Source organism: Anolis sagrei, chromosome 3 (assembly GCF_037176765.1).
Source record: "Anolis sagrei isolate rAnoSag1 chromosome 3, rAnoSag1.mat, whole genome shotgun sequence".
Lineage (NCBI taxonomy): Eukaryota > Metazoa > Chordata > Lepidosauria > Squamata > Dactyloidae > Anolis > Anolis sagrei.
Window position 1 is genome coordinate 223,606,211 of NC_090023.1, and position 26,858 is coordinate 223,633,068.

Here is a 26,858-nt window from a genome sequence, read left to right on the forward strand (position 1 = left end):
CTGGCTGGGCAAGATAGAGAGAGGGAGTCCTGCTTGTGCTTGCTTCTCCAGAGAACCCTGTTTAGTGTCCTGAAGCTTAAAAGCGCTTGGCTCCAACTTCCAGGACTCTTTTAATATCTCTGGGAACCTTTGCTCTTAAGTACTCCTGGCTTTTGTGACTCCTGGGAATGTTGTTCTTGCACATGTTCTTCCTGTCTTTGGCCCTGTGCCACTGGGCATATGGTGCAGGTGAGTGGATATGCATGGCTTTCTGAAGCATCTGGCTTAAAATCTCAACTCTACGAAGATATATGGTTGTTAGGACCATGAAGGTATGTTTGGTGTAGCTTTATGAAGCTGAGGAGGCATTTGTTTTATATAACTTTTTGAAATGGTGCACATGCATATTATTTAGGGCACCATCAATGGTTCAGAAATTGTTTGTGACCACAATTTCCAAAATATTACAGCTAACCAATGCCGACACTGATATGTTTCCATGTTCTGGCGTACTGTTGGATCTCCATATCTGTAGATTTAATCATCCCCAACTTTAAAATATATTTTTAAAAATTCTCAAAAGCAAACCTTAATTTTGCTAGTTTATGTAAGGGACACCATTTTACTATGTCACTGTACATCAGTTTTGGTAGCCAGGGGATCCAGAAACCAAACTTTAGTTGATATCAAAGACCCACTGTATATGATACTAGGTCCTTGAACTTTCAAGAGCAAATACATTTCAAATGGCAGTTAGATGGTAGTAAGGGCAAAGGTGGCTAAGTTAAGTACCTTGTAGCTGAAGTCTGATTTATAATGGTGGGTTCATGTTACATGTGTTAATTAGGTTACCAAGTGCACCCATGCTTGTGTTATCAGTAAACATTTTGTGTCTGGCAACTGTTGATGTGATTGCAATTATCAGTATGTGTAGATGTATGTATTTTTTCGCTGCCCACCATCCTATTATGACCCATACGTTTTACATATTTCACACATAACATATCAACACAATTATATATGTGCAATTCTGGATAGCATTTAATGAATCTGATGATTCATGCTGGGAAATGAACTTTAGTTTATGAATACGATTACCAGTTTTTCAGTTTATGTATTTGTTAAAACAGATTAACACAGTTTTGCGTGTGTGCCTTCAAGATATATATCACTTGTGGTGATCTTATTATTTCTACAAGATTTCCTTAGGCAAGGAATATTAAGAGATGGTTTTGTCAGTTCCCTCCTCTGAAATATAGTCTACAGCACCTAGTCTCCTAACTAGGGCTGACCAGGATTGGATGTCTTTAGTGGATTTGGACTAATACAGTTTGTTATTGTTGTTGTGTGCCTTCAAATCATTTCTGATTTATGGCGACCCTAAAGCTAACTTTTCACAGGGTTTTCTAGGGCTGAGAATATGTAACTTGTCCAGGGTCACCCAGTGGGTTTCAATGGCTGAGTGGGGGACCAAAGGCAAGTCTCCAGATTTGTAGCTAATAGGTCAAACCACTATACAGTGTTGGCTCTCTAAGGAAATGGATACAGTAATCTAATGAAATTTTTCAACCTAACCTTTCTGAAGATAATTTTCATGAAAGATGGTGCTTTTTTTCTTTACCAGTTTAGCCTTTCCAAATTAATCCCATGGATACTTGTAGGTGCCTGGCAAATAAATGGTTCATTCCTCAAATAAATTGTTATTTTAAAAAGAATTTACTGACTGAACATGGTTGTTTGGAAATTCGAAATACACACCTATTAAAGCTTTATAAGAAAGCCTGCATGGTGCAGTGGTTTCAGAACTGGAGAGTAACCCAGACAACCATACATTGAAGCCTTGCTCAGCCACATAAACCAGTCAGGTGCCCATATGCAGCCACAGAGGAAGGCAAAGGCAATACCTCTCTGAACAAATCTAGTCAAAAGCCAGTAACAGAGTCACTTTAGGGTTGGCATCAATCCAAAACAACAGGAAGCCACATAACGGGGTTGGACTGGATGGCTCACAAGGTCTCTTCCAATTCTATGATTCCATGAACAGCAAACATTTTTAAACAAACTGAGAAAACAGATAGGATAAATAGCATAATAAAAAATTTAAAGACATGAAAGCTGAAATGTTGAGAAAATACTTGTAAATTCTTGGTCATTATTTGTAAGGTAGACTTAGTGTCTACCTAATACAGTTGTATAAGACAAGGAGCTATAAACAGGGAAGTGGAAATAAACATAACCTTGTGTATAAAATTAACAATAAGTCTTATTAACTTAACTAGGACAGACTTGCTGATCATTTAAAAGAAATAACAGGATCACCAGGCTATTATTGTGCAATTGGGAATGACCATTATGATCTGTGAAACAATGGCCTCTGAAATAATGAGCAATCCTTAAGATAAGGTGCACCTACAAGGTTGGTAGGCAATTTCAATAGACTGGAAGGAACAACCCTTTAATAAGTCACTTCTATTACTTCCCACACATTCATACATGCATCACCTTCTTCCATTCATCTTTATCTCACACACACATTTGTTGCAAAATCTTTGTTGTAAAAATGTTGCTTCCAAATCTTGAATGCAACTCTCTTATTCGTTGGAATCGGAATTGTGTTCTTTAAACATTTTCTCCCCCAGGACTATGATGGGCTGCTATATATCTCCTTCCAAAGCTGTCACAGTTATCACAGGCTACTCTTTTTCTGTTTAGGTTTTTTGAAAGGAATTTTATTTTGGTCACTTCTGTGCATTCACATTCTTTATGCCCTCTCACAGGGCCTTTTGGGCAGTTTGGCAGCAAGTCAGGAGTGATGGAATGTAGTTATTCTGGACCTCTGTTATATATGGAATAATTATACACACATGTTGGCTGTCAGCTGTTTAAACTACAGATGCAAAGGAGTTATTATACCGCATCAATTGCCATGGTTCCATCCCATAGAATTTCAGAATTGTAGTTGGGGAGAATCATTTGGAAGTGCTTTAGCACCACCAGACTACAAGCCCCAGGTTCCATAGAATAAGTAGAATAATTGTGCTATAATGATGGGTCGCATGTAGCTAACTGAGGGAATAGACAGCAAATGTCCCAGAATTAGTGGGGGGGGGGGGGTTACCATGTTTGGGGTGCATCAATTGAAATATAGGGCAAAAAATTGGAGGGGGTGTTTTATCTCCATCAGTCACATTTACTGAAGGAGGGAGTACATCACTTGGAAAAGATACTAAAGTGAAGAGCTTGGTTCCCATCGTTCCAGTGTCTGAAGCCTGCAGCAGCCTCTTTGCTCTTCTTGGAGGCTTTCACCTCCATGTAAAAGAGACCAGGGTGAAAGGACCATGCTCTGCCACTTGCTTATCGTTTCAAGGATTCCTGACAACCTTGAAGTGGCAGCATTTGAAAACTTATACCAGCTTGCTTTTTCCAGAAAGGAAAGAATGCCTAGGGCTCTCTTGTGGACTGGCACTCAGGGAGCCTTAAAATGCCAGTGTCCAAAGTTTTCTGTTGTCTCTAACCTCTCCTATAAACTAGAGAAGGCCCAGATCAGCAGACAGAAGCTCCTTTTAGCACTGCTGCTTTTGGATTGTCCAAGCACCTTGAAGGCTTCTGTTGGCACAGCCCTTCTATTAAATGTGGAGATGGCCTAGATCGACAGAAGCAAGTTCTGAAGCATGCTGCCACTTCAGGTATCTTTAGTGTCTTGAAATATCTGTATCAGACCCACTGATCCTACCAAGTTGGAACCACCACTGTGGTAGAATTTAGTGTTTAATGCATTTAGGACACTGGAAAGTTAAGGTCTAGTATCAGGCTGTACTTGTGCTATTCAAAGTAGAGATTTGCCAGTGGTGCTGGTATGTGAACTTTGGTAGTTTCCCTGTAACAATGTTCCAGGCAATAAACGGTTGTTGCCAGTGGGCACAAATATGGTGCCTGTGTTTGACACATTGGGGAAAATGCCTTGCTAGCCAGTTTATCAGATTGCTGTCTTAGGCCAAGGACCCCAAGTTAGCTAGCCCTGGTATTTTTAGTGTGGCGTCTACGTATAACATCATTCTTGTTTTCTTAGCAGCCCTCTTGTGGGGCCTGGTCTAACTGCCTCAGCATTTAGTATTTAACAGCTTGACCACAGAGTGATGCTGAACCACTCCTGTTCACTTTGTAGCTATTTTTTGACACTCAGAGGAAGGGCAAAATAAAGCTGCCCAAAGCTGGAGCCTCACTTTTCAGACCAGCCCTAGGATATTTAACACAAGCAAAAGGAGTCAGTTTGCAGCATGTCCCCTGCACAGGAGGAAGCAGCAGGCTAACCTCTGACATTGCTGATCCTTTTGTTCCACTACCAGAAAAGCCACTGAGCCACCAAAGGGGCCACAGGAAATGATGGTGCCACTCAGTCTGGGAAATATTATGGGAGGGCAGCCAAAAATGAATGCCCTGCAGAGTGCTGTGAACACAATAGCATCTCTTGGGAGGAGAAACCAAGCAGGGCATTCCTTCCTTCCTTCCTGAATAGGGGATATTTCCTCTGGCAGCCTTTCAGCCTTTTCATTTGTCATTGTGCCTATGAGAAAAGAGAGGAGAGAAAACTGTTTTAAAAGAAGCCTTGCTGCTATTTCCATTTGATGTTTATTGGTGATTGTGATTTTAATGGTTTTTTATTCTTTTAGTGATACCTTATTAGTGGTTTCATTGTCTAAATAGTCTTTAACAATGCCTGTTAGCTGCTTTGAGTGCTATTTTTAGTGGAATGGAGGAGCCCCCGGTGGCGCAGTGGGTTAAACCCCTATGCCGGCAGGACTGAAGACTGACAGGTTGCAGGCTCGAATCCGGGGAGAGGCAGATGAGCTCCCTCTATCAGCTCCAGCTCCTCATGCGAGGACATGAGAGAAGCCTCCCACAAGGATGATAAAAACATCAAATCATCCGGGCATCCCCTGGGAAACGTCCTTGCAGACGGCCAATTCTCTCATACCAGAAGTGACTTGCAGTTTCTCAAGTCGCTCCTGACATGATAAGAAAAAAAGGGGAATGGCACTAAATTAATATAATAAAAAACAAACCCCCAAATAATATATTTCCTTTTCAGTGTTGTTTACAGGTCAACACCACAGGTTATTTAAGGATAGCCGTAGACTACCATGGGATGAAGCTTTGGCCTCTGTGTTGCTTTCTTAACCTACCATCACTTATGTTTTTTCCCTCAGACTCTCATAACTTCACTATGGTCCACCACACTTACTTTCCAAACAAGACTCTGGTGGAAACTGTTGGTCATGCCACTCTGGATGGGACACACACCCACAGCCTGGAGAGCCATAATGGGCATGTCAATGTGAGCCAGTTGCTCCCACTGGAGTCTTCAGATCTCTGGGAGATGAGGAGAACCAAGCTGCGGGATTATCTATCTCAGTTGAAGAACCTGATCTATTTGCTCACCCGAGAAAGAAATATATCATGTGAGTAATTTTTTATTGTACTTTTTATTCAGCACTAGCTTGGGGACCCGGCGTTGCCCGGGTTATTAGAGAAAGTGGGTAATGGCGGTTCTGTATGCCAAGTTTGGTCTTTATTGGTCTTTGGATAATGGCAGCATTATTTTCAGGAAGTGAGTGAAGGTACTTGAAGTCCCATCATCCATGGGCCATCCTCCTACAAACAGCAGCAGGATATAGAGTGGGTCATGGGGGCTTTGTGTGCCAAGTTTGGACTTTATCAGTCATTAGATGAGGGTGGCAGTGGTGTCAGTAAGTAAGTGAAGGTATTGCAAGTCCCATCATCCAAAGTCCATCCCCTTTCAAATTGCAGCAGGATGTAGAGTGGATCATGGGGGCTCTGTGTGCCAAGTGTGGTCTTGATTGGTCATTAGAAGGGGGTTGCAGCAATCTTTGGAAGGGAGTGGAGGTACTTGAAGTCCCATCATCCATGGTCTGTCCTCCTCCAAACTGCACCAGGATGTAGAGTGGGTCATTGGAGCTCCATGTGGCAAGTTTAGTCTTGATTAGTCATTGGCGAGGGTCTCAGTGGTCTCAGGAGGTGAGCAACAGTACTGCAAGTCCCATCATCCATCTCCAAAGTTTTCCAAATAACACCAGGACGTAAAGTGGGTCATGAAAGGTCCATGTGCCAAGTTTGGTGTTGATCCGTCATTGGATGAGGTTTGCAGAGGTCTCAGAATGTGAGTGAAGATACTGGAAGTTCCATCATCCATGGTCCACCCTTCTCCAAAACTGCAGCAGGATGTAGAGTGGGTCATGGGGGCTCTGTGTGCCAACTTTGGTCTTGATTGGTCATTAGATGAGTTTTGCAGTAGTCTTGGATAGTGGAGGTACTTGAAGTCCCATCATCCATGGTCTGTCATCCTCCAAACTGCTCCAGGATGTAGAGTGGGTCATTGAAGCTCCATGTGCCAAGTTTAGTCTTGATGAGTCATTGGCGAGGGTCTCAGTGGTCTCAGGAAGTGAGTGAAGTGACTGCAAGTCCCATCATCCATTGTCAAATTCTTCCAAACCGCACCAGGATGTAGAGTGAGTTATGCAGGCTCTCTGTGTAAATTGTGGTGCTGATCCATCATCGTTGGCAGTTGTAATGGTCTTAGGAAGGGAGTGCAGGTAATGCAAGTTCCATCATCCATGGTGCATCCTCCCTCAAACTGCACCTGGATGTAGAGTGCGTCATGGAGACTCAGTGTGCCAAGTTTGGTATTTATCGGTAATTGGATGAGGGTTGCAGTGGTCTGAAGAATTGAGCAGTGGTACTGCAAGTCCCATAATCCACGGTCCATCTCGGCCAAACCACACCAGGACGTAAAGTGGGTCATGAGAGGTCTCTGTGTGAAATTTGGTCCTGATCAGTCATTGGATAAGGTTAACAGCGGTCTCAGAATGTGAGTGGTGGTACTGCAAGTCCCATCATCCATGGTTCATAGTCCTCCAAACTGCAGTAGGATGTAGAGTGGGTGATGGGGGCTCTGTGTGCCTATTTCGGTCTGTATTGGGAGTGTTCTGACCCAGCCACCGGCCTTTCCTTTCCTCTCTTTCTCATCTCGGAATGTTGGAATTGAGGCTGGCCAATCAGAGACCATATGCAAATTTCCTTCTCATGACTCCGTTTCTGTCATGAACTCTTTTCTCCACCAGGGGCTCCTCTTGAAGCTAGCCAATCAGAGACCATATGCAAATAGCACCGCTGCCCAGCCAATCGGAATGTTGGAACTTTCTGGCTGGCCAATCAGAACGCTGGCACATACACCGTCCGCCCTCCGCCCTCCGCCCTCCACAATTCCTCTGTCCGATACAAACACTCTTCTTTATTATATACTAGCTTGGGGACCCGGCGCTGCCCGGGTTATGAGAGAAAGGAATTGTATATCAAGGCTGGTGTTTATCAGTTATTTATATGGCTTGCAGTGGTCTCAGGAAGTTAGTGAAGGTACTGTGAGTCCCATCGTCCTCCAAACTGCACCAGGATGGAGAAGTTTGGTCTTGATCAGTCATTGGATGAGGGTCACAGCAGTCTCAGAAAGTGAGTTAAGGTACTGCAAGTCCCATCATCCATAGTCTCCCTCAAACATCACCAGAATGTTGAGTTGGCCATGGGGGCTCTCTGTGCCAAGTTTGGTCTTTATTGGTATTTGGATGAATGTCACTGTGGTTTCAGGAAGTAAGTGAAGGTACTGCACTTACTCTTGATTGGTACTGCACTTGGTCTTGATTGGTCATTAGAAGAGGGTTGCAGCAATCTTTGGAAGGGAGTGGAGGTACTTGAAGTCCCATCATCCATTGTCCGTCCTCCTCCAAACAGCACCAGGATGTTGAGTCTCTCATGGGGGCTCTGTGTGCCAAGTTTGGTCTTGATTGGTCATTAGATGAGGGTTGCAGCAGTCTTGGGAAGTGAGTGGAGGTCCTTGAAATCCCATCATCCATAGTCTGTTCTCCCCCAAACCTCACCAGAATGTTGAGTTGGCCATGGGGGTTCTGTGTGCCAAGTTTGGTCTTCATCAGTCATTGGATGAGGGTCTCAGTAGTTTCACTAAGTGAGTGAAGGAACTGCAAGTCCCATCGTCCATGGTGCATCATCCTCCAAACCGCACCAGGATGTAAAGTGCATCATGGAGACCCGGTGTGCCAAGTTTGGTCCTTATCGGAGATTGGATGATGGTTGCAGTGGTCTCAGGAATTGAGCGAAGATACTGCAAGTCCCATAATCCATGCTCGATCCACAGTCAAACCACACCATGGCATAAAGTGGGTCATGAGAGGTCTATGTGCCAAGTTTGGTGTTGTTCAGTCATTGTTGGGGGTCGCAGCAGTCTCGGAAAGCGAGTAGAGGTACTTCAAGTCCCATCATCCATGGTATGACCTACTCCAAACCGCAGTAGGATGTAGAGTGGGTCATGGGGGCTCTGTGTGCCAAGTTTGGTTTTGTTCGGACATTAGATGAGGGTTGCAGCAGTCTTGGGAAGGGAGTGGAGGTACTTCAAGTCCCATCATCCATGGTCTGTCCTCCTCAAACGTGCACCAGGATGTAGAGTGGGTCATGGGGACTCTGTGTGCCAAGTTTGGTCTTGATCCGTCATTGGCGAGGGTCTCAGTGGTCTCAGGAAGTGAGTGAAGTGACTTCAAGTCCCATCATCCATTTCCATATTTTTCCAAACTGCACCAGGATGTAGAGTGGGTCATGTGGGCTCTCTGTGCGAATTGTGATCCTGATCCATCACTGTTGGCAGTTGTAATGGTCTCAGGAAGGGAGTGCAGGTATTGCAAGTCCCATCGTCCATGGTGCATCCTCCCCCAAACCGCACCAGGATGTAGAGTGTGTCATGGAGACTCAGTGTGCAAAGTTTGGTCTTTATCGGTAATTGCATGAGGGTTGCAGTGGTCTCAAGAATTGAGCAAAGGTACTGCAAGTCCCATAATCCAAGGTCTATCCCCGACCAAACCACACCAGGATGTAAAGTGGGGCATGAGAGGTCTATGTGCGAAGTTTGGTCCTGATCAGTCATTGGATGAGGTTAACAGCGGTCTCAGAATGTGAGTGATGGTACCGCAAGTCCCATCATCCATGGTTCATCCTCCTCCAAACTGCAGTAGGATGTAGAGTGGGTCATGGGGGCTCTGTGTGCCTATTTCGGTCTGTATTGGGAGTGTTCTGACCCAGCCCCCTTTGGCCTTTCCTTTCCTCTCTTTGTTATCTCGGAATGTTGGGTTTGAGGCTGGCCAATCAGAGACCATATGCAAATTTCCTTCTCATGTCCCCGTTTCTTCCATGAACTCTTTTCTCCACCAGGGGCTCCTCTTGAAGCTGGCCAATCAGAGACCATATGCAAATAGCACCACTGCGGCAGCCAATCCGAATGTTGGAACTTTCAGGCTGGCCAATCAGAATGCTGGCACATACACCGCCCTTCCGCCCTCCACAATTCCTCTGTCCGATACAAACACTCTTCTTTATTATATACTAGCTTGGGTACCCGGCGCTGCCCGGGTTAATTTAAAAGGTTGTTGTTTGTTTTTTGATGTTAGGTAATATCATTTTGGTATTATATTATGCTGTGTCTTAGAAAAAAACTCCATCTTTGTTTTTTTTATGAATGCTCCCATTTTGTTTTTTATGAAAACTCCATCATGTTGCTTAGGTACCCGATGTTGCTCAGGTTAATTTGGTAAGAATAAATATTAGAAATAGTCATTGTTAGATTTTGGATTTTAAGAATAGACTTATTAGAAAATGCATAACTGTATAAATAGAGCCTTTTATAAATTTGGACAACTGATGTGATGCAACTTCTATCAGTGCAAGACCAACTTACTTATCTACTTACCAAGTAATGCATTTTCTAATGGTATGTATAATATTTTTTTCCAATTTACAGCTGTAGAAATTAGTCAATGAGAGAGGTGAAAAAAACCATTTTATTGTTTAGACTTTCTTTTTATATTATTATTATAATAAATCTTTGTTTATATCTTGCTTTGCTCCCTCACGGGACCCAAAACAGCGTACAACATATTTAAATACTGTAAACAACAATTCAAATACATCAATAGTAAGTATAAAACATCATAAAATAGTTTAAATATAACAATAACATACATTCATATTCTTGTGGCATCATGGCAGCTCATATTGCAATTTGTTCCAGTCCGTTAGGTCAAAGCCAGTACCTTGAATTGGGCTTGGAAACGAATTGGCAGCCAGTGCAGGTGCTGTACCAGGAGGGGTAGACCACTCTCTGGTTCCAGCACCTGGAGGCAGCTCTTTGGGCTAATTGAAGTTTCCAGACACTTTTCAGGGGCAGCCCATTACAGTAAGTGGGGTGTAACCATGGCCAAGTCTGGCATTTCAAGGTACAGGCACAGTTGTTGCTCAAGTAATATTGTAATTTATTGTTGTTATTGAAAACTTCAGGAACAATAAAAATACTTTTTGAAAAATGTCAACATGGCAGAATAGTGAGTTCATTGTAAAACCTGTTTATAAACAACATTTTTTGTTTTTCCACCTGGAGTATAAACAAATAAATTATTTGGAGAACCTACCCTTGAACATGCAACATATAACTGTCCATGGGAAAAACATGGTGACTTCAAGTTAATACCACAGTATTTTATTGACTGTCCCTGTGCCTTGTTGATGGTTATCCCAAATGCTAGCCTTACTGGGAATTGCAATCTCTTAAAACGAAATGGCAGATCTGATGGAATAAGTGGAATGCGAGGAATGAATACATCATCACCCTTCCCCTTCCCAGTCAATATTGTAGCTTCTATGACGTTGGGCAGCAGTGTTTTGATGCACAGTCTTGTGCCATTACATAACCTTGGTGGTTCGAGGTTTCGAAGCAGCATAATGGGGGATCCCACTTTAAGTGGCAAGCGATGAGATGGCATCCCAGGTGGATCAAGGGAGTTGAGTAACTCAGTCGGATAATTTACAGCTTCATCAGCATCCACTACAGTATCAATGGATTTATATTCTGTTACAGAGCCTGGAATCATGTCTTGAACATGCTTGTTGATTTCATTGACTGCATCATTCTTAGCAGCCAGGATGGCTCTTTCACACAACCAGGTGTGTTTTTTGAAATTTTCTGAAATGTTTGGATACACTTTATCTATAAGTTCACCAACTGATGTCACAATGGTACAGAAGTCATTTGGAAAGTGGATTTCGCCTAATGTCAAGTCAGTGGGGAAAGTACCTTCACCGATTTGAAGGAGCTTCTCTGCAAAAGGTTGAGCATTTGGATCTCCTTGAAGTTGGACCCTCAGATTTGTTTGTAATGTCATTTTTTTCACATGTCTCCAAAGAACGGAAGCCTTCAGGCAAGCATTAAGCTCATCTGCTGGTGTTGACTTTGGAATGACGGGAAGAGTTTGACGAAAGTCTCCAGCTAAAACTACCAGAGCTCCTCCCATCAGCTCATTATTTCCTCTTAGATCTTGTAAAGTTCTATCAAGGGCTTCAAGTGATTTCTTATGTGCCATAGTACATTCATCCCACACAATAACTTTGCACATTTTTAACACTTGTGCCTGCCCAGATGTTTTGCTGATATTACAGGTTGGATGCTGTTCATTGGCAATGTTTAGTGGCAATTTTAATGCTGCGTGTGCTGTTCGTCCTCCATCCATCAGTGTCGATGCAATCCCAGAAGAAGCCAGTGCAAGTGCCACATCAGTACTTGCACGAATTTCAGCAAGTAATAAATTAATTACAAATGTTTTTCCTGTTCCTCCAGGTGCATCAAGGAAAAGTATACCACCTTTCTGCCTTCTGATGTTATCCATTATAGTGTCATATACTTTTCTTTGATCATGATTTAATAGAGGTTTTCTTGATTGTACAAATATTAACAGTTCTTCGGTATTATAATTCTTTTCTCTCATAAGTTCATTGTTGAAGACATCATAGTTATTTCGTTCTGGAGGCTGTACACCTAACTGTTGTAATGTTCTGTTACTGATGGCCAGACATCTGTTTTCTAATAGTATAAGTGTCTCATTAAAAATTTCTCTAGAAAATTTTAAGTCAATGGTGGGATTGTCTCTTCGAAGTTTTGCAAGGATGTCTTCACTCATGCTTTCTTGGTGTTTTTCCCATAATCCATTAGGGTTTGATGGATAGCAAGTTGTCAGGATGATGGCAAAAAGGTTTCTTATTTGAGCTGGTGAAGATTGCAATGCTGCTTCTGATAAAGTAAAATTCCAATGTTGATCATCCTCTAATAATCCAAGCTTTTGGCATGCCTCTCTAAAAGTATTACATACCTCTCCATTGACAGTTTTTAAAAATGTGAAAGACGTTGGTCCTCGAACAGTGTGAAGTAGTATTCTTAGAAAAAAGCATTCAGCATTGTTAGGATGAACGGTGTACACACGACCCAAGGCTTCTGTGGCAACTGCATCCTGCCCTGAAACTGATACTCCTTGTTTTCTTTTGGAGAAGACCTTTCTGGATGCATTCCAAGTATAATATTTTGGAACTTCAGGATATAGCAGTGTCCTTGCAAACAAATCCTGTTCACACAGCTGAAAGAATGCTGTCAAGGTTGTATTTGGTGGTTCAGCAGCAACTGTTTCAGCATTATCTGTTGTAAAGTAGACTCTTTGACCATTTTCTAAATGCACACTAAGGTGAACAACAGTTGGATGGCGTTCATGGATCGGAAAACTGAAAATCCGCCAAATTGCTTCGTTACTGCTGATATATCTTCCCAGCTGGTACTGAGATACTTCGTCATTTCTGTTTTCATTAGTGAGTCCAAAAACAGCCATGTCACTTCCCTTGTTCACATACTTACAGATGTACTTAATGGATTTTATTGAGTTACAATATTCAACATTAATGTGTGCTTGAAACATTTTAGAAAGGAGTGGAGAATATGGAACAACCCATCTGTTGTCCACTTCTACTTCTGTGTTGCCTCTAATCTTGAGTTTTGCCGTGAAGCCACCATCTGATGGTGCTCGTCTTCTATAGAGAGGATAACCGTCATGTCCAGTTTGTGTGTCTGTAACCAATTGTCTGGGATATTTCTTACTGCACTTGCCTTCCTTCATACATGGTGCATTCATATTAAGGTTTCCACACGGTCCGTGAATCATATTTTTGGTCACCACTGTATAGAGGCTAGAGTCTTCAAATGGACTTGGGAATTCAGCAGATATAACATTGTCTATTTCAGTTGGGTGAACTTTTTCTTTCAGCCAAATAAGATTATGGGAATGTGGAAGTCCTCTTTTCTGCCATTCAATTGAGTACAGCCAGCATCGTGTTTCTCCAAATACATGACTCTTATTTATTACATGGATTAACTTCATTTGTTTTTGTTTGAACACTCTTGCTATTAAATCATGACGATCGCTGGGTGTCTGTCCGAATAAAAGTTCTTCTTTTATCTCTGGCCAAGATGGATTACACGTGAAAGTAATAAATAAGTCAGGGCGTCCATAAGATCTCACGTATGTCATGCCATCTTGAGCGTATTCATGCATGTGTCTTGGGCTTCCTGTGAATGTAGCAGGTAGAATTACCATTTTCCCAATGTTATCAACACTTCTATCATTGGAGACAGCATCCCTTAGGTGGATGTATTCATCCACTCGAAGTTTCTTTTGATTTTGTCGTATACATATCAACAATAAATTGATGAAATAGCTGCCGACAATTTAAAATATGATTAGAAACATGGTGTCTAATCATTATTCTGTATGCATAGTAGTCCATTGCTGAGACTTTTTTATTAGTTGGTGCGCCTGAAGTTGGGTTGATTTGCATGATGTTGAAGTGATACCCATCTTCACCTTGCCAAAATATCAGTGGGTACTGAAGTGCATCATACCATCGATGTGTTTCAGCTATGCGCTGTAGTGAATTACTGCGCCTTTGGATAATGATGTCACGTTGCTCAAATTCCTCACCTGACATAACAATTGCAACTTCGTTTGTTTGAGGAGTATTGAAGCGACGTTCATGTTCCCCCACTGGCTTTTTATCAGCTCTAATCACTACTCTGTATTCATCTGTTGGCATGCGTTCTAGGGCTGTTTTGAATGTGTTAATTATTTGGTTGTGTTGGTGTAACATGTGCTGTAAGTTCAACACAATATCACGTCTCACATCAGGAATGTAATGGCACCGTTGATCTGCTTCTAGTTGGTCATCCCCCATAAAGAACATTTGTAAGAACTTGGGGCTTTGATTGGGCAAAGGCATCATAGATCCTGCCTTGTGATAGACTTGACCTTGCACTCTGAAAGTTGTTGGGAAGCTCCTTTGTTCAACTACAGATGTGGTACCAAATGACGTCATTTGAAAACATGAATTGTATCTTCTTATGTTCTGCAAGAAATGTTTTGATTCTGAAGTACTTCCAGACATATAAGAAAGAAGGTCATCTGGTGGTTGTTGTAAAGGTGGCAGTGAAACTTTTCCACTCTTACAGCACAACCCAGGTGGCTCCATTTTAAATTTTTTGGCGTGACAGTAACTACATATTTGGTCCATTTGTCCAATAATAACATTTGGATATTGATCATAGTCCTTATGAGGATTGTAGTGAAAACCTTCAAGCAACAAATTTGAATGCTTTCCTTTCCTAGTTGTAGTGAGTTTTTCCCTGATTTTTTGAAGTCGGGCATTGTGCTGTTCTAGAGTCTCTGCTGTTCTTGATGCAAAGGCTCTTTCTTGGATTGCTCCAAGTCTGGCCTGACGCTGTTCTGGAGTCTCTGCTGCTCTTGACGTAGAGGCTCTTTCTTTCATTGCTCCAAGTCTGGCCTGACGCTGTCCTGGAGTCTCTGCTGCTTGGGATGCCCTGGCCTTTTCTTGCTTTTGTTGAAGCCTGGCGTGGCGCTCTTCTGGAGTCTCTGCAGTTCTGGAAGCCCTGGCCTTTTCTTGGTTTTGTTGAAGCCTGGTCTGACACTCTTCTGGAGTCTCTGCAGTTCTGGAAGCCCTGGCCTTTTCTTGCTTTTTTTGAAGCCTGGCCTGACGCTCTTCTGGAGTCTCTGCAGTTCTGGAAGCCCTGGCCTTTTCTTGCTTTTGTTGAAGCCTGGCGTGGCGCTCTTCTGGAGTCTCTAAAGTTCTGGAAGCCCTGGCCTTTTCTTGCTTTTGTTGAAGCCTGGCGTGGCGCTCTTCTGGAGTCTCTGCAGTTCTGAAAGCCCTGGCCTTTTTTTGGTTTTGTTGAAGCCTGGCCTGACGCTCTTCTGGAGTCTCTGCAGTTCTGGAAGCCCTTGCCTTTTGTTGCTTTTTTTGAAGCCTGGCCTGACGCTCTTCTGGAGTCTCTGCAGTTCTGGAAGCCCTGGCCTTTTCTTGCTTTTGTTGAAGCCTGGCGTGGCGCTCTTCTGGAGTCTCTGCAGTTCTGGAAGCCCTGGCCTTTTTTTGGTTTTGTTGAAGCCTGGCCTGACGCTCTTCTGGAGTCTCTGCAGTTCTGGAAGCCCTGGCCTTTTCTTGCTTTTTTTGAAGCCTGGCCTGACGCTCTTCTGGAGTCTCTGCAGTTCTGGAAGCCCTGGCCTTTTCTTGCTTTTGTTGAAGCCTGGCGTGGCGCTCTTCTGGAGTCTCTGCAGTTCTGGAAGCCCTGGCCTTTTTTTGGTTTTGTTGAAGCCTGGCCTGACGCTCTTCTGGAGTCTCTGCAGTTCTGGAAGCCCTGGCCTTTTCTTGCTTTTTTTGAAGCCTGGCCTGACGCTCTTCTGGAGTCTCTGCAGTTCTGGAAGCCCTTGCCTTTTCTTGCCTTTTTTGAAGCCTGGACTGACGCTCTTCTGGAGTCTCTGCAGTTCTGGAAGCCCTGGCCTTTTCTTGCTTTTGTAGAAGCCTGGCCTGACACTGTTTTGGAGTCTCTGCTGCTCTTGACATAGCGGCTCTTTCTTGCATTGCTCCAAGTCTGGCCTGACGTTGTTCTGGAGTCTCTGTTGCTCTGGACACCCTGGCCTTTTCTTGCTTTTGCTGAAGCCTGGCTTGCAGCTGTTCTGGCGTCTTTGCTGCTCTTGACTTAGTAGGTGTTTCGTGCATAACCCCGAGTCTGGCCTGTTCTGAAGTCTCTGCAATCCTTGATGTATTAGGTATTTCCTGGTTATTACCAAGGCGGCAATCAGTTGACTCACATACTTGTTGGAATTTTCCCTTTTTTGCTTTTGGCGGGATTTTTCCTTCAGTAATTTTCCTTTTGTGAGACATTTTGAAGCTGCTTCACCTGATAAAAGAAACACAACAATTTACCAGTTTTAAGCAGAAAGGAGTAATTTTTGTTTTTGTTTTTGAGGTTCAGGGAATAACTTATTACAGTGCAGACTACTGAAAATGTCCCTAATAATTTTAGTCTCTGTTGTCTTACCTTGGTGAGGGACAGTGCTGTTCCCAAATGATCCTGGGTAAAACAGCCCTTTATGGAACTATGTTGAAGCAGGAGGAGGGTGAGCAGTTGTGCAGTGTATCTAGCCCAAGTCAGCTTGCAAGGCCTGAAAGGATTACACAGAAGGGTCAACGGGGGCCAGAGGGAGAGATTGATGTTTTTATGAATAGACACAGTATGCCTGTATAGACAGAAACAAACACACATACATGGACAGTCAAAGGAAATATCTGACATATAGACACCATCTTTTGGACATTTTCATATATGTGTGTATATTCATTAATATTCTCTCTCTCTCTCTCTCTAACATACATTTTATATTTTTAATGAATAGAAATGTAAAGGACTCTAAGTGGGAGGAATAGTCTGTCAAAAGGAAACATTAAAAATATATTTTCTTCCCTTTTGTCTTTTGAATGAAGGAGGACTTTACCTTGTGTAGGGACAATGCTGTTTCCAAATTATCCTGGAAGAAGCTGTTGTTATTTGGAGCAATGTTGAACTGGGAAGATGGCTGCTTCTTTTGGGGCCTAGCAGGGCAGAGCCAGCCTGGAGGTCCTGCAAGGATTGAGCAGAAGGGTCAAAGGAGGTGGGGATAGGAGGTTTGGGGGCTAGACGTATTCATAAGCATGAAAAGGCATCATTAGAAAGGTAATTGTTTTACCTTTTTCAAATGACCCTGGCAAAAGGTGCCTTCCTTCACACAATGTTGAACAGGGAAGATGGCTGCCTCTTTTGGGGCCTAGCTGGGAGAAGTCAGCCTAGAAGACCTGCAAGGAATTAGCAGAAGAGTCAAAGGAAGCTAGCGTGAGGAGCCTTTGTGGGCCAGTAGGGTTCATAAGAATGTAATTGCATCATTAAAAAGATAATTATTTTTTCTGCTGTGTTTTAAATAAAATAGAGTCTTACCTTGAAGAACAGTGTTTTTTGAAATGAACCTGCCAAAAGCTACCTTTTTTAAGATAGTAGTGTACAGGGAATATGGCTGCCCCTTTTGTGGCCTCACTTGGAGAATCCAGCCTGGAAGGTCTGCAAAGATTTCACAGAAGGGTGAAAGGAGGCCAAGGAGAGGGGGCTTTGGGAGCCAGAAGTGTTCATAAGCATAACATTACATCATTTATAAGATAATACGTGTTTTCTCTGCTGTGCTTTGAAGAAAGTAGGGCCTTACCTTGTAGAAGGACAATGCTTTTTCAAATGACCCTGGCAAAAGGTGCCTTCCTTCACACAACGTTGCACAGGGAAGATGGCTGCCTCTTTTGGGGCCTAGCTGGGAGAAGCCAGCCTAGAAGGCCTGCAAGGATTTAGCAGAAGGGTGAGAGGAAGCTGGGATGAGGGGGCGTTGTGGGCCCGAAGTATTCATAAGCATAAAATTGTATCATTAAAAAGACAATTGTTTTCTCTGCTTTCTTTTGAATAAAAAAGAGCCTTATCTTGTAGAAGAGCAGTGGTTTTTAAAATGTACCTGGCAAAAGCTACCTTCTTTAAGACAGTATTGTATAGGGAGTATGGCTGCCTCTTTTGGGGCCTAGCTTGGAGAATCCAGCCTGTAAGGCCTGCAAGGATTTAGCAGAAGGGTGAAAGGAGGCTGGGGTGAGGGGGACAGAAATCTTTATAAGCATAAAATTGCATCAGTAATAAGATAATAATTGGTTTCTGGGCTGTCTTTGGAATGTAGTAGGGCCTTACCTTGTGTAGAGACACTGCTGTTTCCAAATTATCCTGGAAGAAGCTGCCTTCCTTGACACAATGTTGAACAGGGAAGATGGCTGGCTCTTTTGGGGCCTAGCTGGGAGAAGCCAGCCTGGAAGGCCTGCAACAATGTAATGGAAGGGTCAAAAGAGGCCTGTGTGAGGAGGCTTTGGGGGCCTGAAGTGTTTATAAGCAGGAAAAGCATAAAGGATAATAATTGTTTTCTCTGCTGTCCTTTGAATAAAGTAGTGCCTTACCTTGTAGGAGGACAATGCATTTTCAAAACACCCAGTCAAAAGCTGCCTTCCTTGACACAATGTTGAACAGGGAAGACGGCTGCCTCTTTTGGGGCCTAGCTGGGAGTAAGCAGGCCAGAAGGCCTGCAGGGATGTAGCAGAAGGGTCAAAGGAGGCCTGGGCGAGGGGCTTTGGGGCCCTGAAGTGTTTGTAAGCATAAAAAGCATAAATGATAATAATTTTTTTCTCTGATGTGTTTTAAATAATGTATGGGCTTACCTTGTAGAAAGACAATGCTATTTCAAGTGACCCTGGCAAAAGGTGCCACAATCCTGTTGCAGTTTGGAGTAGGACTGCTTATTTGAGAAAGGCAGTGTTTGTGTGTGCTCCAAGTTTAGTTTAGATGCACTGTCAGCTGGGGTCAGTGAGTGCGGGTGAACTACAACTCCCATATGCATGTCCCATCATCCATAGTGCATCATCCTCCACAATGCACCAGGATGCATTGTGAGTCATGGGGTTTTGATCAGTCATAGGTGTGGGTGTAGGTTGCAGTGGTTTCAGTAAGTGAATCAGGTGAAGGTACTGCAAATCCCATCATTCATGGGCCATCCTGCCCTGAACCACACCAGGTTGTAAAGTGGGCCATTGGGCCTCTGCATGGCAAGTTTGGTATTGATCCGTCATTGGTGTGGGCCACAGTGCTGTAAGGAAGTGAGTTAAACTACTGCAAGTCCCGTCATCCATGGTCCATCCTCCCTCAAACCATACCAGGATGTAGAGTGGGTCTTGGGGGGTCTGTACGGCAAGTTTGGTCTTGATCAGTCATTGGATGAGATTGCAGCAGTCTCGGGAAGTGAGTGAAGGTACTTCAAGTCCCTTCATCTGTGGTCAATCATCCTCCAAAGTGCTCCAGGATGGAGAGTGGGTCATGGGGGCTCTGTGTGGCAAATTTGATCTTAATTGGTCATTAGATGAGTGTTGCAGAAGTCTTGGGAAGTGAGTGGAGGTACTTGAAGTGCCATCATCCATACTCTATTCTCCCCCAAATCTCAGCAGAATTTTGAGTTGGCCATGGGAACTCTCTGTGCCAAGTTTGGTCTTTATTGGTATTTGGATGAGTGTCATTGTGGTTTCAGGAACGTGTGAAGGTAGTGCAAGTGCCATCATCCATTGTCCGTCTTCCTTCAAACAGCACCGGGATGTAGGGTGGGTCAAGGGGGCTCAGTGTGGCAAGTTTGGCCTTTATCGGTAATTGGATGAGGGTTGCAGTGGTCTCAAGAATTGAGCAATGGTACTGCAAGTTCCATAACCCATGGTCCATCCCCGACCAAACCCACACCAGGATGTAAAGTGGGTCATGAGAGGTCTATGTGGCAAGTTTGGTCCTGATCAGACATTGGATGAGGTTAACAGCGATCTCAGAATGTGAGTGATGATACTGCAAGTCCCATCATCCAAAGTCGATCCTCCTTCAAACTGCAGCAGGATGCAGAGTGGGTCATGGGGGCTCTGTGTGCCAAGTTTGATCTTGATCAGACATTAGATGATGGTTGCAGCCGTCTCGGGAAGGGAGTGGAGGTACTTCAAGTCCCATCATCCATGGTCTGTCCTCCTCAAAAGTGCACCAGGATGTAGAGTGGGTCATGGGGACTCTGTGTGCCAAGTGTGGTCTTGATCAGTCATTGGTGAGGGTCTCAGTGGTCTCAGGAAGTGAGTGAAGTGACTGCAAGTCCCATCATCCATTGTCAAATTCTTCCAAACCGCACCAGGATGTAGAGTGAGTTATGCAGGCTCTCTGTGTAAATTGTGGTCCTGATCCATCATTGTTGGCAGTTATAATGGTCTTAGGAAGGGAGTGCAGGTATTGCAAGTCCCATCGTCCATGGTGCATCCTCCTTCAAACTGCACCTGGATGTAAAGTGCGTCATGGAGACTCAGTGTGCCAAGTTTGGTATTTATTGGTAATTGGATGAGGGTTGCAGTGGTCTGAAGAATTGAGCAATAGTACTGCAAGTCCCATAATCCACAGTCCATCCCCGGCCAAACCACACCAGGACGTAAAGTGGGTCATGAGAGGTCTCTGTGCGATGTTTGGTCCTGCTCAGTCATTGGATAAGGTTAACAGCGGTCTCAGAATGTGAGTGGTGGTACTGCAAGTCCCATCATCCATGGTTCATACTCCTCCAAACTGCAGTAGGATGTTGAGTGGGTGATGGGGGCCCTGTGTGCCAAGTCTGTTCTGTATTGGTAGTGTTCTGACCCAGCCCCCGGCCTTTCCTTTCCTCTCTTTCTCATCTCGGAATCTTGCATTTGAGGCTGGCCAATCAGAGACCATATGCAAATTTCCTTCTGTCATGCCCCGTTTCTGCCATGAACCCTCTTCTCTACCAGGGGCTCCTATTGAAGCTGGCCAATCAGAGACCATATGCAAATAGCACCACAGCGGCAGCCAATCAGAAAGCTGCCAAACACGTCCGCCCTACATCCTACCTACCTCTGCCCTACGTCGCATACAAACTTTGACTTTTATTATATACTAGCTTGGGGACCCGGCGCTGCCCGGGTTATGAGAGAAAGGAATTGTATATCAAGGCTGGTGTTTATCAGTTATTTATATGGCTTGCAGTGGTCTCAGGAAGTTAGTGAAGGTACTGTGAGTCCCATCGTCCTCCAAACTGCACCAGGATGGAGAAGTTTGGTCTTGATCAGTCATTGGATGAGGGTCACAGCAGTCTCAGAAAGTGAGTTAAGGTACTGCAAGTCCCATCATCCATAGTCTCCCTCAAACATCACCAGAATGTTGAGTTGGCCATGGGGGCTCTCTGTGCCAAGTTTGGTCTTTATTGGTATTTGGATGAATGTCACTGTGGTTTCAGGAAGTAAGTGAAGGTACTGCACTTACTCTTGATTGGTACTGCACTTGGTCTTGATTGGTCATTAGAAGAGGGTTGCAGCAATCTTTGGAAGGGAGTGGAGGTACTTGAAGTCCCATCATCCATTGTCCGTCCTCCTCCAAACAGCACCAGGATGTTGAGTCTCTCATGGGGGCTCTGTGTGCCAAGTTTGGTCTTGATTGGTCATTAGATGAGGGTTGCAGCAGTCTTGGGAAGTGAGTGGAGGTCCTTGAAATCCCATCATCCATAGTCTGTTCTCCCCCAAACCTCACCAGAATGTTGAGTTGGCCATGGGGGTTCTGTGTGCCAAGTTTGGTCTTCATCAGTCATTGGATGAGGGTCTCAGTAGTTTCACTAAGTGAGTGAAGGAACTGCAAGTCCCATCGTCCATGGTGCATCATCCTCCAAACCGCACCAGGATGTAAAGTGCATCATGGAGACCCGGTGTGCCAAGTTTGGTCCTTATCGGAGATTGGATGATGGTTGCAGTGGTCTCAGGAATTGAGCGAAGATACTGCAAGTCCCATAATCCATGCTCGATCCACAGTCAAACCACACCATGGCATAAAGTGGGTCATGAGAGGTCTATGTGCCAAGTTTGGTGTTGTTCAGTCATTGTTGGGGGTCGCAGCAGTCTCGGAAAGCGAGTAGAGGTACTTCAAGTCCCATCATCCATGGTATGACCTACTCCAAACCGCAGTAGGATGTAGAGTGGGTCATGGGGGCTCTGTGTGCCAAGTTTGGTTTTGTTCGGACATTAGATGAGGGTTGCAGCAGTCTTGGGAAGGGAGTGGAGGTACTTCAAGTCCCATCATCCATGGTCTGTCCTCCTCAAACGTGCACCAGGATGTAGAGTGGGTCATGGGGACTCTGTGTGCCAAGTTTGGTCTTGATCCGTCATTGGCGAGGGTCTCAGTGGTCTCAGGAAGTGAGTGAAGTGACTTCAAGTCCCATCATCCATTTCCATATTTTTCCAAACTGCACCAGGATGTAGAGTGGGTCATGTGGGCTCTCTGTGCGAATTGTGATCCTGATCCATCACTGTTGGCAGTTGTAATGGTCTCAGGAAGGGAGTGCAGGTATTGCAAGTCCCATCGTCCATGGTGCATCCTCCCCCAAACCGCACCAGGATGTAGAGTGTGTCATGGAGACTCAGTGTGCAAAGTTTGGTCTTTATCGGTAATTGCATGAGGGTTGCAGTGGTCTCAAGAATTGAGCAAAGGTACTGCAAGTCCCATAATCCAAGGTCTATCCCCGACCAAACCACACCAGGATGTAAAGTGGGGCATGAGAGGTCTATGTGCGAAGTTTGGTCCTGATCAGTCATTGGATGAGGTTAACAGCGGTCTCAGAATGTGAGTGATGGTACCGCAAGTCCCATCATCCATGGTTCATCCTCCTCCAAACTGCAGTAGGATGTAGAGTGGGTCATGGGGGCTCTGTGTGCCTATTTCGGTCTGTATTGGGAGTGTTCTGACCCAGCCCCCTTTGGCCTTTCCTTTCCTCTCTTTGTTATCTCGGAATGTTGGGTTTGAGGCTGGCCAATCAGAGACCATATGCAAATTTCCTTCTCATGTCCCCGTTTCTTCCATGAACTCTTTTCTCCACCAGGGGCTCCTCTTGAAGCTGGCCAATCAGAGACCATATGCAAATAGCACCACTGCGGCAGCCAATCCGAATGTTGGAACTTTCAGGCTGGCCAATCAGAATGCTGGCACATACACCGCCCTTCCGCCCTCCACAATTCCTCTGTCCGATACAAACACTCTTCTTTATTATATATATAGATATAGATTACTGAAAGTCACTGTGATTTTCATTTTTGGCAAGAAGTGTGTGTGTGTATAGAGAGTGAGTGAGTGGATGAACTAAATGTTAGTTTAAATATGTTAGTCAAATAATATACCCAGAGATTTGCAAGCTGGGTATGGAGGGATAGTCTACCATTTAGTAATAGCTGGCCCAGCATGCCTCATTCTACACATTCTCATTGTAGCCAAGGCAACAATTATATTACGTTTAGTGAAATAGGATACTTTTTATCATATCATATACAGAGTACCACACACACTGAACCTGCAACCATGTATATGCAATCGTTCCCGGACATTGTATGTGTTTAACTTGCTCTTCTCACAATTTTGGCTTATATGGCAAATGAAACAAAGTTTGATTTAGTAGTGTGTGTACTCACCATTATTAAGTACATTGTATCCCTTTGAACTATTTAAGTGCTTTATAGACAAACAACAGAGTTCAGTCTCTGTTAGTCTGTATCAATTGCAAACACCAATCTAGGCATTCTTTGCCAACGTTGCAAAATGAGTAAGTTATGCTTGCAATATCTGTAGATAAAAACAGGTTCACTACCAGTATATCTTTCCTCAGAAAAGGAGCCAAGATGTTACACAGTGGTTTGATTTGATTCAGCCATATGCATTCTACAAAGTGTAATTTCTTAGCAGGGAAGTTGGGCTGTATTGCAAGCATGCATTGCTGTAATCAGACCCAGCTCTTGGATATTGCAATACCTAAGAAATGCTTTGAAATCTCAATGAAAGATCGAATTAAAAAGAAATCAGATTTTGAACAATGAGGAATGGAGCTGTTATATAGGATCTTTATAGCACTGTTCCAACAGGCATTTGCCTTGAATGCTCAAGGGCCAATCTGTAGGTAAACCAGAATACAAGGTGATAAAACAACTATTTGTAACTATTTCACAAAGGTGCATTTTCGGAGAGCTTTATGCTTTGGTGGAAAAACTGGATTGGTTGCCATAAGATGTATGAAATAGCCATTGGCAGAATCACTAATTTGAAGCATATTAGCAAACAACAGACAGCAGTATTTCTTTGGATTGTTTAGCAGAGTACTGGTATATGTGGGAGGAAAATAGAAAAGACTCTAAGGAGTCTCTAACCCTCTCATTTGGATTGCAGACCCCCTCGAAGTACACTGCACTGCAACATGCCAGCTCTCTGAGAATGGTACCAGCAGCTTCTTTGAGGTTTTGCTCAATAAGGCTGAATTCCTGAGATTCCATGGAGCCAAGAATCACTGGGAACCTTTACAAGAAACATCTGCAGCTATCTATGCCAGTACAAATCTGAACAAATATAACGAGACCAGGGAACATCTACAGTTTTTCCTACAGGAAACATGTATCAACTTCATCAAAGAACACACTGATGTGAAAGGAGCCTTAACTGGTATGTAAAACGTAATTTTATCATCTCTATGCAGAGATCTCTTTCTGTATTGGTTCCTGTTAGGCAGGATGTCCAAGGTAGAACAGTCAAATATTCAAATTCCTTTAGGCTGGTCTCTTGTTATCTTTTGTGATGCTGCAGCACTGTAAGTGCAAACAATGGGATGAAATGCAAAATTTGGCATCTTAAGAACTATGTCCCAGTGTTTTACAAAATAAGCATCTACGTAACGCACATGAAGAAATATATAAAAAATAGTTTCAGAAAGTGAGAGGGGGATATTGTACCAACTCTAACAGAAGTCGGAGCCTCCCTGCATTCTATAGCTCTTTGGCCTCCACTAGCAGCAGAAAAAATATGCACAGTAAATCATGTACATGTAAAAACATGATTTTTCCATATAAATCAGTGTTGTCTGTTAGCTGCAATATTCAACTATTCCAAGCCTATTCTCAGCCTAATAGTTGTGAACCACCAACGAATTCCATTTTCTGTCAACCCATGCATGCTGTCCTATTTTTGACTGAAATGATTTTGGCTGAAAAAGAAGCCTCTAATTTCTAGCATCAAAAAGCTTAACATCACCTGCAAAACTCATTTTAAAATTAGCTCTAAATCTGCAATACTTTATAATTAGCTTAGACAGATGTGCCTTAGACCTCGAATCTAGCTGTTTAACAGCTGTTAGCTGTGTTATTTAGTAAACTAGCGCTTTTAGCATTGCAATACGGAAACTCATTATTGTTTGTCTTACAGGGAAACAGGAAGGACGCCCACACACTCCATTGGTGTTAGGCATCATTCTTGGTGCCCTTGCTATAATGGCTTTCGCTGTTTGCCTCTTCCTATGCACTGGTGGGAGGAGATAGCACCAGTCACCACAGCATTTGGACTACCAACTCTCTAGACTGCCTAGCCCAGTTCAACATAAGCGGGAAGATGTAGACTCTTATGCTTGCTATTTTCTTTCACTCTGACATTAAACTGTTATGTATGATGAACGATCAAAGAGAAGCAGCAAGGCTATCAGTATCACTGGGATATTTACTGTCTTCGCAACCTGGAGAAAAGCCCCCTTCACTCAGTTTGGGCACTCTGTGGCTGGGAGAGCCCCACCTGATACATTTTAATCATGCTGCACCATTCCTGACATGTAGTGACTTTTGATCCATTTCCAGCCCCATTCACAGGGTTGATTTTCACATAAATGCTTTGAACAACTTGGGATCAAGGAACTCCAAGAATGCCCACATCACCTGTGTACCTGTCTCATGATATTAGAGTACTCTGACAGTCCCCTCACTGTAAAGCTGAGGCTTGTTACAAACATGTTTCTTTTGTTGTAATCTCTTGGCTCTGAAATCCTTTTCTTGGCTATGAAAGTTTAAATTCCTTATCATCTATGTTGCTAGCATTTTAGCACAAGCCTGGGGTTTTTTTGTCTACAGGTAGCAAATGGATGAAATATTCTAACACTGTTAATAGCTCGTATCTATTGTTTTAGTCCCTGCAGTGATTTTAGGTTTTGTGCTTGTGGTTGTATTTTTTAGTATCCATATTATATTTAATGTTGTGTATGTATGTTAGGTTTAAGGCTTTGTTGTAACCTTGTATTTTAGTTGTATTATTCCTATGTTGATATTAACAGCTTAAATGGCTAAAAACACTAGATCCTCTTTGATCTTGGAAGCTAATCCAGGCCCGCCCTGAATAGTATGGATGAGAGACTACCAAGTCACCAGGTTATTTCAGAGGAAGAAACTTGCAAAACCTCCCATGTATTTATTTCCTAAGAAAATCCTATGAAATTCATGGGTTTGCTATTAGCTGGTGGGTGACTTGAAGGAACATAGACACACTTTTCCCTCCAAATTATACTGTACAATGCCTAAAGAAAAGCACTTTGTGGGGCATTAAGAGGTACATTTGTATGTACACATTAGTGGACAGGATAAGAGCAAGTTCACAAAGCACAGTATAAAAGAACATGTTCACGCATCTTGTTCTGTTTTTCCTCATTTTGATGCATCCTGAAAAACAGAATTATTACCAGTATTTTTTATTTTGTTGCAACAGTTTGAAAGAGTCAAACAGGATTTATGAATGGATTTTAAAACTCTATTGCTATGCTATGTGGTGATGACTACTGGGTTGGAATAACTTATGAGGAATATATCCATCGGCAGCTATTAAACAGGTAGACTAAATTAAATCTCCATCCCCAGAGGCAGTATGTCATTGAATATCAGTTGCCAAGAAAGTAGAACAATGGAGTATTATTGCCTTATTTGTGAACTTACTGGATGCATCAGGTTTGGTTACTGTGAAAAGAGGACATTTAATAAGATGGGTTGTATTGTAGGATCCAGTAGAGAAGTTCTTATCATGACTCTAGATGTAGAGTTAGGCACCACATTATAGATATTATGGCTTAAGAAAAGGCATTAATATCAGAGTCGGGCAGGTAGCATCTAAGGCAACAAAAACAGCA

The 26,858-nt window shown here is 43.3% G+C and overlaps 1 protein-coding gene across 1 annotated transcript; it reads left to right on the plus strand.

The window, feature by feature from the left end:
• Nucleotides 1-26,131, plus strand: LOC132770752 (endothelial protein C receptor). Its single transcript, XM_060768015.2, has 4 exons — nucleotides 1-228; nucleotides 5,187-5,438; nucleotides 24,098-24,367; nucleotides 25,124-26,131. The coding sequence occupies exons 1-4, from the start codon at nucleotides 168-170 to the stop codon at nucleotides 25,234-25,236; spliced, it is 696 nt and encodes a 231-aa protein (XP_060623998.2). The 5' UTR covers nucleotides 1-167; the 3' UTR covers nucleotides 25,237-26,131.
• The last annotated feature ends 727 nt before the right edge of the window (nucleotides 26,132-26,858 follow it).

Excerpts from the sequence above, each read along its gene's own strand:
- LOC132770752 (XM_060768015.2), top strand. The coding sequence starts at position 168 with ATGTTGTTCTTGCACATGTTCTTCCTGTCTTTGGCCCTGTGCCACTGG. Across the intron at positions 229-5,186 it reads CCACTGGGCATATGGTGCAG|ACTCTCATAACTTCACTATG; the intron begins GTGAGTGGATAT and ends TTTTTCCCTCAG. Across the intron at positions 5,439-24,097 it reads CCGAGAAAGAAATATATCAT|ACCCCCTCGAAGTACACTGC; the intron begins GTGAGTAATTTT and ends TTTGGATTGCAG.